This window comes from Thunnus maccoyii, chromosome 14 (assembly GCF_910596095.1).
Source record: "Thunnus maccoyii chromosome 14, fThuMac1.1, whole genome shotgun sequence".
In the NCBI taxonomy this organism is placed as follows: Eukaryota; Metazoa; Chordata; class Actinopteri; order Scombriformes; family Scombridae; genus Thunnus; species Thunnus maccoyii.
The window spans coordinates 30,287,354-30,300,713 of record NC_056546.1 but is presented as its reverse complement, the minus strand read 5'-3'; the positions used below and the strand labels follow the sequence as shown (position 1 = coordinate 30,300,713).

The 13,360-nt window shown below is 39.6% G+C and overlaps 1 protein-coding gene across 1 annotated transcript in view; it reads right to left on the bottom strand.

The window, feature by feature from the left end:
- Positions 1–12,351, bottom strand: part of fbxw4 (F-box and WD repeat domain containing 4) — a 70,876-nt gene extending 58,525 nt beyond the window's left edge. Inside the window, exons 1-3 of the mRNA XM_042434091.1 lie at positions 11,977–12,351; positions 5,786–5,881; positions 5,220–5,405 (exon numbers count right to left, since the gene is read on the bottom strand). Of these exons, the coding sequence (XP_042290025.1) occupies positions 5,220–5,405; positions 5,786–5,881; positions 11,977–12,161 (467 nt within the window). The 5' untranslated portion in view covers positions 12,162–12,351. The remainder of the gene's footprint in view (positions 1–5,219; positions 5,406–5,785; positions 5,882–11,976) is intronic.
- Positions 12,352–13,360: the final 1,009 nt, after the last annotated feature.

Sequence of the window (13,360 nt, the reverse complement as noted above, 5' to 3'; positions counted from 1 at the left end):
AGGCATTGCTGAGCTACCTGCAGTCTCCTCAGCCCCTCTGATACTCCTAGGTTGATTAATACTGGATCAGGTTTCATCTCCATTCCCAGTATCTTCAAAAATAACATAAATATCCAAATCCAGTAGTTCTGAAAATTGGGACATGAGGCATAACTGTGTGATGAGGTTGCTTCTGTTGAGTCACATTTATCACACTGGGGTGAGATTTGTTCTGTGTAATTTTGTGTTTGAATAACGCAATCTATGCAATACCTTAAATTGTATTAAACAGTGTTGTGCATTAATTAATTGAACATGTATGTATATAATTCAGGCTCTTGTCCCAGATATCCTCTGATAAATGTTCACCCAATTCTGCTTCCCATTCTGTCTTAATGAAGTTAGTCATGTGGGGCTATACTCTGCAATGTATCATACAGACAAGAAATTATATTTTCAGACCCCGCAGAATGTTTTACACAGCCATCCAATTTGTCCGGCCCTGTACTCTCAAAGTCAGGAAGATATGTTCTCACATAACTCCTAACCTGAAGAAATTTAAAGAAGTCCTGTTGTAGGAGAACATACTTTTCTTGGAACTGTTGGAAGGATGCAAATGCCCTTTCCAGGTATAGGTCGCCAACACTAAATGTTCCCATTTCCTTTCATATAAGAAAAGCATTATCTGAATTGGAAGGAGTGATTGAGAGATTTGCTACTACGGGTAGTAAGAAAGACATTAAACTGATCTTAAAATGTTTTGTAATTTGCTTCCAAATGTGTATGGTGTTATAGATGACTGGGTTTTACTTTGTTTTTTGGCACAGGTGACAAAATGACTGCGCCAGTGGTGACATGTAAACAGTCCTCTTGCTCCATCTCCTACCCATCAGGTAGCACTGCCATATCATCCAGCCAGTATGCAATGCAGTGGATGTTGGCAGCCCAGTAATAATGTGTTAAATCTGTCAGAGGCAGCCCTTCATTCATCTGAGATTTACAAAGATGAGCTTTCCCTATTCTATGCAAATTATAATCCCACACAAATGGAGGAATAACGGAATTTAAATGTTTGAAGAATGCTTTAGTAATAAACACAGGTATGTTCTGGAGGAGATATAACAGCTAGGGGAGAAATATCATCTTAATAGCATTTGTTCTACTTAATAATGAGATGGGGAGCATCCTCCGAAACTAATGTTAATCTGGAGTTTATCTATCAGGAGATCAAAGTTAGCCTTAAATAATGAATTACATTTTTTGGTAATAACTGTTCCTAAATATGTAAACCTCTCTTTTGTTATCATAAAGGGGAGCTGATGAAGTCATCCATGATCCATAATACAAATTGGCATAAGCTCACTCTTATCCCAGTTGACTCTGGCAAGTGGGATAAGAGCTCTGGCCAACTGACCTCTGGCAAAGGTTCCAAACAGGTCAATCAAGGACAGAACGGATTCGATGTTTGAGGTTGAGATATGAAAAGAAGGATATCATCTGCGTAAAGGTATATTTTATTAATGGTATACATTGTGTTAGACGCTGATGATGGCTTTATGCTGAAACGCGTTCATTATCTGTCCACAATAAAAAACACAAGAAGATGGATTAGTGAGTACCGTTGTTTTGTTTTGTTTGTTTAGTCTTTATCACAACTGTGCGCCCGATACAATCTCAAGATTTGGAGTTGTGCACACCACTGCTTAGTACCAGTTATACATTGTGTTATATCCATGAAGTGTGTCTGGTTAGTCTGTATTTTGGCATAGGGGTTTTTATATAATAATTGTATCCAAGAAATAAACCTATCACCAGTTTCAATTTTTTTTAAGGACTGCAAAAACACAGGGCCACTCCACCTGGTTGAATGCATTTTCAGCATCCAAAGACAGTACCATAAAATCCTCTTTTGGCTGCTGTGGGGAATGCATACCATTGAACAGGTGCCGCAAATTAAAGAACAAATGTCTTTTGGTTTTGGACCAGTCTGGTCCAGGTGTACCAGTTTTCCTATCAAAATGCAAAGCCTTTTGGCTGAAGTCTTTGTAAGGACTTTTAGATCTGTGTTTAGCAAAGATATGGGTCTATAGGATCCCAACTCTTCCAGATCTTTCCCTTTTTTCAGAATCAGAGAAATAATTGCCTCATTCAGTGTGTGTGGAAGCTCTGCCTAAACATTTTATTTAAGTAGGGAACCAGTAAATAGCTGAATGAATGAAAGTATAAAATTAATTGTAACTTCCCCACATGTAATCTCAGCTCCCAAGTAGTCATAGTCAATTTCAGTTTAAAGTTGGGAGTTTGCACTCATCCAGGAATGCTTGCATATCCCCTGGTGTTGCCCTCATTTAGGATGTATATAACCTCTCATAAAGCTGCTGGAATCTTTCATTTATGTCCAATTTGCGCAGTTGTCTTGTGAGGAGCTTATGCGGTTTATCGCCAAACTCGAAATACTTCTGCTTTGTGAACATAAAGCCTTTACTAATTCATGCTGAGAGTATTTAATTAAGTTTGTATTTAAATGTTACAATCTGATTAAATTTCTCTATAGAAAGGCACTGCGCATTTTCTGCATCAAGCTTGTGTATTTGATCGTCCAATTTTAACTGTTCCACTTTGTTATGTTTCCACTTGGAGGCTTGAAATGAAATAATGCATCCTCTTAAATAGGCCTATTATATAGTGTCTCCAACAGTAACGTGGGTGTGGTTTAAGGCTTATCGTTTGTGTCAAGAAATATGGTAATATGTGTTTTAATGTATTCACAAAACACAGAGTCAGTGAGGAGCTGTGGTTTAAACTTCCAACTTCTCTGTTGTCGATGTGTGGCACATAGTCTCAAAGAAAATGAGACTGGGCAGTGATCAGAGATAATAATATTGTGGTACTTAGCATTACCAGAGTATGGCAATAGTTTCCCATCAACCAGAAAATAGTCTATTATAGTGTAGACATTATGGACATAGGAATGAAAAGAGTACTCCCTGCCTGTTGCATTTGAGATCCTCCATTGATCCCAAAAATTCATATTCTTGATGCATGTATTGAGAAGCTTACTTGTATTGGAGGGGTCTTGATCTATCAAGATATTGATCTAACAAACAATTAAAATCGCCCCCAATAATCAAGTTAGTGTTAGAAATATCTGGTATCAACCTTCCTGAAAAATTCAGAATCATCCTGATTTGGCCCATAAATATTTAACAATATCAAAGGCCTGGAATGCAATTCTCCCACCACTAAAACATACCTCCCCTCCTTATCAGCAATGGTTGATTGATGCTTAAAAGGAACTCCTTTGTGAATCATAACGGCTACCCCTCTGCTCTTAAATGGGCAGGAAGAGTGGTAAACTTGGATTATCAATCTACATCTGAGATTGAGGTGTGAATCCTTCTTTGTTTCCTGCAAGAATATAACCTCCGACTTAAGAGATTTTAAATGTGCCAGCACCTTACCTCTTTTAACTGGTTGATTGATTCCTTTGACATTCCAAGAGGAAAAAAAATATTTCACCCTTCCTCTCCTTGGCTTCAACTGAATTATCCATCTCCCATAGCCCACATTCATATGCCACTATCTATTGCACTCCTCCCTCCCACCTCCTATCCCTCCAACCCTAAAAGCAAAAATAATAAAATAATAAAATAATAAAACCACATCTTCTAGCTGTTACTCCTAGAGCACAATGTGAACCTACTGCAGGGGGAATTTATAGAAAAACTATAATAAATCAAAATGCAGCAAAGACTGCGTAACTAAAGTAACCTCCTTATCTAATCCCTGACTAGAAATAATAATGTTGACAATGGTACTGGAAGTAGCCCACTTGAATGGCTTATATGGTTAGTGCATAAAATAAACAAATCAGTAACAACACTGAGAAGTACAGCAGTCCAACTGAAGTTGTGATATCTGTAGCCCCAATCTAGGCTATAAGCCAGGCATAAAGTAGTACTACATTACTGTCCCATTTAGTCTACCCAAGTCCGAAATGGTGTTCAGTATAAGCAAGGGCCTCCTTCAGGTTGGTAAACAGTAGCTCCGTGACACTGTGTGTCACCCGCAGCTTGGCTGGATAGGTGATCCCGAACATGACTCTGGGCTTGTCCTGAAGCAGTCTCCTGGCCTGGGTGAAAGCTGCTTGGACTTTGGCAACTTCATGGGGGAGGTCTCTGAAAATCTGGACCCACTGCCCTTGGAAACTTAGGTCGCTCTTGCTGGTAATCTTGCGGAAGACGTCATCAAAGACGTGACCATGGTGAATCTTTAGGATCAGGTGCCATGGGGGTTCATCATCTCCCAGACAGCTGCGGAGCAATCTATGGGCATGATTGATAATTGGTTTTTCCTCCAACTCCAGAATTTCTTTTAATAAGCCTGCCAAAAATTCTCTGAGGGTCAGTCCATCCTTTGTCTCCTCTGTCAAACCTGTAATCCTCAGATTCTGTCACTTTGAATGTCCTTCTCGGTCCAGGCATTTGTCGTTAAGTCAGTCAACTTGTCTAGTCAGACGTTTCACCTGCACCTCCAAATCCACGACAATGCCTGTTATACGTGATGCTGACTGCTGCAGTCCATTCAGTGTCTTACTTTGTGACTCGGCTTGGGCTTTCAGTGTCGTGATGCTTGCATCGGTTTCTGTTTTAAAAGCAGTAATTTCAGCCCTCAGAGTGACCGCAACATCCACGATCCTTTCATCTATCTTGTCACAAATATCCGTTTTTATGGTGTACAACTTGGAGCGTAGGGATGCTATTGCAGCTCACACGACATTTCCATTCAGGTCGCACATGCTCGCCTCAACGGCCTCTCTGCCAGGTAAGGCCTACATATGGGCTTTCTTTGGTTAGATCACTCACTTGCTTTCTCAATCACATTGGATGTTAAACTTTTATATAAACTACAAAAAATTGTCCTTACTTTGTTATAAATGAAGTTTTAAATCAAAATCAGTGAGAGTTGTCATGAGGTGTGTCCTACAGTATCTGCTCATTGCTCCCAGAGGGTCCATCGGTGACACACATTTTGAAAAACTATAAGCATTTTCATTTTCAGACATGTTCACAAGAATATTCTGCTCATACTATTTTTCTCTATAAAATCCTAAGACAGAGTCGCAAAACATTTCTTAATATAAAGATACAAATTATTACTTTAGTACCCCTGATGATATACTTTAGTTCCTCATCTATACTCAATATAGTCAAAACAAAAACAAGTAGAGTATGAGCTACCTTCCACCACTGATCAGGTGAGAGTCCGTCAGAACAAATCTACAGACATCACCATTGTGGCCTGAATAGATTTTCAGTGGGTTGCGCTGGAGCCTCCCGTAGTCTTGGCGCAGATGGTACACTCCAATGTCCGCAGCCTGAGACAGAAAGAGTACATCTCCATCCAGCTGCAACCATGGCAACAATCTGAAGACGAGATGTAAAGAATTGTAAGTGATTTAAGAATGAATGCAGAATAGTTCAACAATTTGTGATATACACTTTCTTTCTGAGAGTTAGATGAAAAGATAAGATATCAATATCATGTCTGTGTGTTAAATATGGAATGAGAGTCATGGCTCGGTTAGCCTAGCTTAGCATTAAGATTGGAAGCAAGTGGAATAGCCCCACAGGACTCGTCCTACTGTAAAACACAACACACATTTTGCATATCATGTACAATACATAAGCTCTGAATTCTCATTTTACGCATATTCCATTTCTCGTGTTACACTGCATATTTTCTATGTGATATGGAGTTTAAAAACAGGTCAAAGTTTTAGCCTTTAAACAGTGTAAGCACTTACTTTGTTTTCCATTTGAGAGGAATCGCCCTTTTACAGACACCATCATACCAGTTTTGAGCTATCTTTACTCTCTCCTTCAGTGGGATGTGAGGATATCTGCAATGATAGTGGAGTGGCAGTTGAACATGACTTTGGTTTGGTCGCAATGGATTTTGAAGGCTGAATGTTTTATCACTGGTTATGTTGAAGATGCTCATACAAAAAAATTTGAACCATTAGTTTCCATCTGTTCATGCTAGAGGACAAGTGACATTTAAAAAATCGACAGTAACATCAGGAACATAATCTCCAGAACTACTTTTTATCAAGGAAATAGTCTCAATGAAAACTGTTGACAGTGAGGTCTGCGGATTATCCTGAGGACACTGGGCCCTGTTCATGAAATGGTTGTACACACAGATTTGATCTTAAAGGACCACCCCAGTGGTTTTAAACAATCACTCCACCCATGTGCCTACAACTCACATAACTGACTACCTACCTTCCAGGGTCCTATTGATTTCAGTTCATTTTAGTATGCTATCAAAATCAACTTTCAGAGGACTTAAAAATTGTTCATCATAGCTCATGCATTGTAATGAAACACATGTCTATACTGGATTTTGTTAAAATTGCTTAACTTTAGAATTGTAATAGTGTGAATCCTTTCTGGTGGTGCATTCACATGCTGAAGTGAAGGTCTGACGATAGAGCTTATCCATTTAGCTGCCACACAGCATTGCATTCATAATAAGTTATTTTGATATCCTCAGAGTAGAAGATTGTTTTCACTACGCGATAGCACATAAACACACCATCCCTTACAAACTCAGATGTGTGCTCTCCTTGGATGATCAGGGCTGGAAAGCCCACTTACCAGTTGGTAAAGAAAAAGTAGGCTAATTAGTAAAGAAGTAACTCAAACTACTGCAAAGTAGTAACGCTTTCACAAGAAAATGTCAGGCAGCATATATGATGATGAGGAACTCTGGTAAGAAGACGACTTTCTATGGAACAAGTGTTCTGTATCAGTTTGACCCAGAGTACACCAAGGAAGAAATGGTGCTGAGGCGAGCAGAGCAAGACAGGGAAAGGACAAGGAGAGGGGACACATCATTGGATCAACCAGAACACTTGGCTCCTTTGAGGAGTTGGACAACGTTTTGGAGAGAAATGTGGTTTGTTTCACAGAACAGAGTTTGTCCAATCAGAACTATTCATAAGCGGGACATCTGCCCTGGTAATTGATGCTTCCTCTAGGAGAAGACCCGGCAACCAGAGGAACACCAAGCTGATTACCTTGAGGGGTATGAGAACAGAGACCTCTGGAGACTTATCAAAGAACTCCAGATGGGAACAAAAATAGGGTGGAAAAGGTTGAGGTGGGACCTCCTATGAAGAAGGAGGAAATGAAGAGGCTGACCTTCTAGCTCAATCTAGATCTGAGGCAAAATGACCATGTTTCCCAAAGAATGAAAGAGCCTGGAGGGGACCAGGATTTCCCCATGTGAATAGGAACGGGTGATTCAGCTACTCCATGAGTGATTGGGGTATGTGGGGCTGAGACCCCTATGCGTCTGGCTGACAGCGAGCAATGGTCACTTATGCAAGGAAAATGAAATCACGAGTAGAGTCAGAAAAACCTGTTCTGATTGCGTTAGGGCAGGAAGCTTTAAGAAAACAGATTCACTCCAAGTAGAAAAAGAGCTCCAGGATAGGAAAGGTCTTTTTTAGCATGGATATTGTGGGATCCCTCGGCTCATGTAGCAGGAGAAGGAACAAATATTTTTTGGTGGTTGTCATTAATGAAAATTTCGAAATAACTTTGTACTGCTAATGAAAGTGACAGGAAACTCGGTACTTTCCAAAAGTACAGGAACTTTGAGGGTGGGGTTTGCAGAGATGACCATCACTGATTGGTCAAACACACACACCACAGCTGCTTCATCTTATGTACTGCTTCATTCATAAAACAAGGAAGTACTAGGATTGATTTAGGATGAGGGAAGGACATTTCTCTTCGTTTGTTGATGTTAAAAGTAAAGTAAAGTTAGACGGGAAACAATATTGGGGAAAACAGGTTGAACTCTCTCATTCTTGGAGCAGGAAATGAGAAAGACAGGAAACTGTGTGTCTTCCATCAAATACATAGGTAATGGGGGGAGAAAGATTCCAATATCTTGATGAACTCCTTCAAAAATTTGAGGGGGAAGAGGAAAGATGGCAGAGAAGCCAAGTTCCAATATTCCCAAGAGGAACATAGCACCAAAGAAGCTGTGCGATGCTTGCTCATGGACTCAACAACAGGCTTCTCCTCCTTTGTTACAACAAAAGGCAAGCTCAGGTGCCAAATCTGTGCTCAGAACAGTTCCTTGTGTGCCCTCCATAGCAGAAGTAACCCAGGAGCAACAAATACTTATTTTGCAATCTGTGACTCAGAAATCCCAACCCCTAAACCAGCAGATAGGAACTGTGCCGTACACTGAAGGGCTGATGGTCGTCAATATGGTAGTATGGGATAATTTTTGCTTAATTGCTTAACTGCTTAGCTTTTTATCTTTATGAACACAAGAGAGGCCAATTAACTTGTTTTCAGAAAAGGCAGATGTATCATTCTTCTTTTTGGTGTTAAGGCCAGTGACAAATAAGAGACCATTTTTCAGGTTAGTTAACAACAGTGTTAGGCAAGCTACTTGGAAAGTGTAGTGAGCTAAGCTACCAGTTACTCTACATAAAATGAAGCTCCACTACATTGTAGCTATACAGCAACATGGCAAAAGTAGTTTGCTACATCAAAGATACTTTTATATTTTATATTCTTGTTCTTCTTATTGTTGTTGTTGTTGTTATTATTATTATTATATTTTATATGATTGGCAGTTTAAAAAGTGGTATTTTTATTAGGCCCACTCTATACTAGTAGATATATCTACATACATTTCAAGCAAATCATTTTGACTAACCACTATACTTGAGTTTTGTAGAGACTTGCATTTTGTTGTAACCTCTGCTGGTCAATGTTAAAAACTACAAAAGCAATAATTCAGGGTAATCTAAACCTTTCCTTGTTTCCCTCATCTCTTTCCTCATATATGTGCTTGTTTATTTAGTATAGTTTGACTTTTTGTCAAGCGCAGCTTCTTCTTTAGATTGCACAGTCAGCACCTTAACACATAATCTGTATGTGTGTCTCTAAAATTGTGTAGAATTGCCATTTCATTAGAACTGTCTACCCACTGTAGTCAGTTGTAGAGTTGTGCGATATCTGTGAATGCTTTAAACTATATAGGATCATTTCATCATAGGATCATAGAAGCATTTTGTATAATTGCATGAGTCTCTAAAAATGAGTCTCTAAAAAATCTCTAATAGGGGTTAAAAAGGGATCATAGGGAGTATAACTGACACATAAGTCAAAACTATTAGGCCTTCTCTGGTAGTTGAGACTGAGAGGATATCTTCCACAGGACACTGCAGAATTTTAGGTTCCCTCATGTCTAGGGTTGGGCTTGTGATTCGAGTGGGATTTGATCCTTGTCCAGTATCCAGAGGCCTCAGAGACAAGTCCATTCTCCTGTAAACCTTGACAGGACACTCTTGGGGGAAGTAAGAAATGACAGTATATCTCTGCCATGTAAATTAGTCCCCAGATAAAAGATTTTTACAAGTGAAATTATAATACTGTGAGGTATGAACGCGGGTGTGTTCTAGTGGGTGCAGCACTGAATTTTAAGGTGGGTGTAGCATCTGAACATGATAATTTGAAATTTTAGAGAATTCTGTGAATCATACAAAGGCTAAAATATGGCCACATGTTTTAGGAAATGACTGGCACTAACAGAAGGTGTTAGAAGATAGTAGTTATTTGGCTCAAACATGCAAAATCAATGGTGTGGTCCTTTAACTATGGTCGGGTCCTCTATTAAATTGATACACACACATTCTTAGTATGGTTTATGGCGGGGTCTAGACCATGAAACAGCAAATAAAAGACAACTAGGGAAAATACCAGACATAGAATATTCTAACAGTCAGTATTTTTTCACATCTGGTGGGCTGTTCTTGTATCATTATAGAATAGCCTGGAGATTTACTTGATATTAGATGATGGTGTGTGGTGTAAAATAAGTCAGTAATAGAAAACTGTTGAACATGTCTTCAAAAAAGCCACATAGTATGTTAAAAACACTATTTTTCTGTGCCTTGCAATACAATCATAGATGCATAATTCTCTACAGTAAGCTGCAGACAAATCGTATGCTCTGAGGTGAGACAAGGTTGGATGTAATTCCAGTTCTATAAGAACCTACATAGCCAGTCATCACTCTAGTGCATGTCTGAGGTGTCAGGCCTGTGTGTAGGAGTGGCCCACACTCATCCAGAACAGTAGCATATGCATTCACATGTGTTGAGCGAGCCCATGCCAGAGGGGGAGGGCAGAGAGCAGGAGGAAGCAGCTTGATGCTGTCTCACTGTGAGGATCTACAGGAAGTGTCACGCTCACGCTCTCAGCAGGGTCCACAACTGCTGGCCTTACTTACTGGCCTTCACCTGCAGCAGTGAGGCTACTAGAGTGATAGAGCTACTGATTCAGCCTCTAGAGGTAAAGGCCTGAGGGAGGATACTGGTATACCAGTGTGGCTCTTGGCCAATCAGTGTGAGTCAGATCCACATCACATTGGAAGGATGATTGCTTTGCCCCTGACAAACTGGTGAGTACCTGACAAAATAAGAGCCTGGTTATGATCAAAAAGAACTACTTTATACAATGAGTTTTCCGACCACGTTGGAAAACAAAAGTTTCTATAGCTTGAAGGTGGAGTTAAAAGCGGGCTGTCATAGAGAGTGAGGGACACGATAATAATAATCAGTTATAATAAAACTGTACTCGGCAAAGTAATTGCTCACATCTAGGAACACAGCGAAGAGACATCACTTGTTTTCAATCTGTCTGATCGTCTCACTACTCGTCTTTCTGGCCCTTTTTTTTCAGCAATATTGCTGCGTTCTCAGATCTCAGTAGTAGACTTGGTGAGAACAATGTTATCACCAATAGAATTTATAGCCAAAACTAATCTTTGACCGCCCCAGGGCCCAGAAACTCCAGGGACCCTAAAAGCTCCAGGCTTACTGTGAGTCAACTGATTTATGCTAATTTAATTTATTATTTCTTTGTGAATATGCACCAATAAAGCACAATACGAAAGGAAATGATAGGGGCCATAGTACGCTTCAGCAAAGGCATACAGATGCCAAAGTTGAGGAAAACTTGAGCCATACAAAGTTAAAAATGAATGTGTGTGCCATTATCCCCATTTGTATGATAATTGTGTCTTGCCCTTCTCTATGACAGCAGGGATTTCTCCCACGCCTTCCAATGATACATTCAGGGCAGCTAGTAATTGTTTATTTCAAGCATACCCTGGCCTTAAAGTCCAAATCTTGGTATAAGATCTTCATTATCTCCGTTTTGTGCTCATGTTTTGCATATTCCTACACGAATGTGTTAAATCAATTGAACACAAAGCTGTTGCCAGTTGGTGTGGCAACGTGGAAAATCTGTACATGTTAAACTGAGAGGGGAGAATGGGGCAAATTATTTACCCCAGAGCCCCCAAGCAGCTTGTCCAGCCATGGATGTGGCCTAAAATTTGATGGTGCATCAAGGACACTATACTTTTCAGCCAGAACGTTAATAAATTCTTAAACTGTTATATCATTAACAGTACCAAATGAATTGGATGCCCATACCGCACTCTTCTATATTAACAGACTACCTACTCTTGCTTGCCATGGTCACTGTTCTCATGCTGTTGAAATCTGGTTTAGGAAGTAATTACTGATCAAAGTAAAGTGAGTAATATTTACTGTTTTTTTGTAAAATGAGGTACCACTGACATAGACTAGTGTGCCATGGAAGCTTCTTACTTTCCCTGCCACCATCTCAATATATTCAGGGAGTTATTTAGTCCAAGCTACAGGTGTTGAGCCAGTGCTGCTGTAGGTGTGTGCCTCTTCCATTACCCTCAGACTGTACACAGGAATGTAAAATGACAAGCCTCTAATAGCCTACATATATGTGGTCGTGGAGAAACAATGTTTCAGCAACGGTCAGTAAAGACTGTCACTGCACAATAACATGGTTTAGGCTAAAGCTAAGCTAAAAACAATGTACACAGCAGGTTTGCATCAGTGTGCGACTGTTATCTTACATATCCGTCCCATTCCGAGTAATTCCAGTGTTCAGAAACTCTTTAGCAATCCTCCTCCACACAGCGTCCCGGCTTACAAAGTGATAAATGCTTTTACAAACTTGAGAGAGGCGACTGAGAGATTTGTAGTCCAAATAAGACAAGATGTGATAGAGGACATCCTCTGGCAGCTGAGGTAACAGCATGCTGAGCGCTCTGACAGCACTGCTCTTCCCGCCTCACACACTCTGTGTTCGGCTCTGGGCGGTGTGTGGCCCCGCACCTGATGGGTGTAAAAATGGGCGATAAGCAAAGTAAACAATATTCCATGTTTTAGAGAGCAGCACGACAGAGGAAACAGGAAGCCATTCCAGCAATGAACTGACACCTGATGACGACAACGTACGTAATCGGACGTGATGACGTGTATGTTGGGTTTTGCTGTGAGGGGTGTTCAGTGAGCGCGCTTTGAAATGACGCTCAGTAATTCATTTTGAGTAGCTATCAAAGGAAACAAAAGAAAGAAAGACGTGATAAGTGTTTTTAAAACGAAGCTGACCGTGTCTCTGGGCTGACATTTTTGCCTGAAGGCTACGTCAAATTACTTGCTGTCCAAATACCCCTGAACAACGTGTGTGTTGTGTTGTTATATGAATATGAGTTTATCATTTAAAATATGTGAATTTATACATTTTAAAGAGGAAAAATAGCCTATTCCTTCATCCATGGGTGCGGTGTGGCAAAAAAAAAAAAAATATATAAATCCAATTCCAGGCATTCAAAGTGGATGGTTAAAAAATAAAAGGCCTTTAATGAATATGGGCTACTACATTAAAAATACACCAACAGTATCGGCACACTTACCTTCCTCAGGGTGTCTTCTGAATGTGAATGTATTTATTTGATTCATATTTTCTCATTATTTATGCACCTTACGTTATTTTCATATTGCTTTGTTACAATGCTATTACCATTGTACCTTCAATGACAAAAAAGGAAATGTTAGGAAATGAGAAATAAGGTATAAAGGGAATAAAAGGCCCAGACTAAAAAAATAATTAAATTTGATTGAATTAAAAACTATTTGATTAAATGGTAGGTCGACTAATTCCAGGACATGGGTGTGATGACATTTCTAACTGAGATTAGTGTTGCAATACAGTTTCCAAAAACAGAAGATAGAAGTTGTCTTACTCCTACTTAAATATCATTATAAAAATCAATGCATTACAACATACACAGCAATACATTGAGTTGCTTTCACAAGTAATGCTTTGTCAGAGTGTCCCTGCATCTGTCACATAGTAACAACTATGATAACAATATGATAATGATAACTTTATTTATTCATGGGCACTTTTTCTAAACCATGTTACAAAGTATTGAGAAGGTTGTACTACTGCAC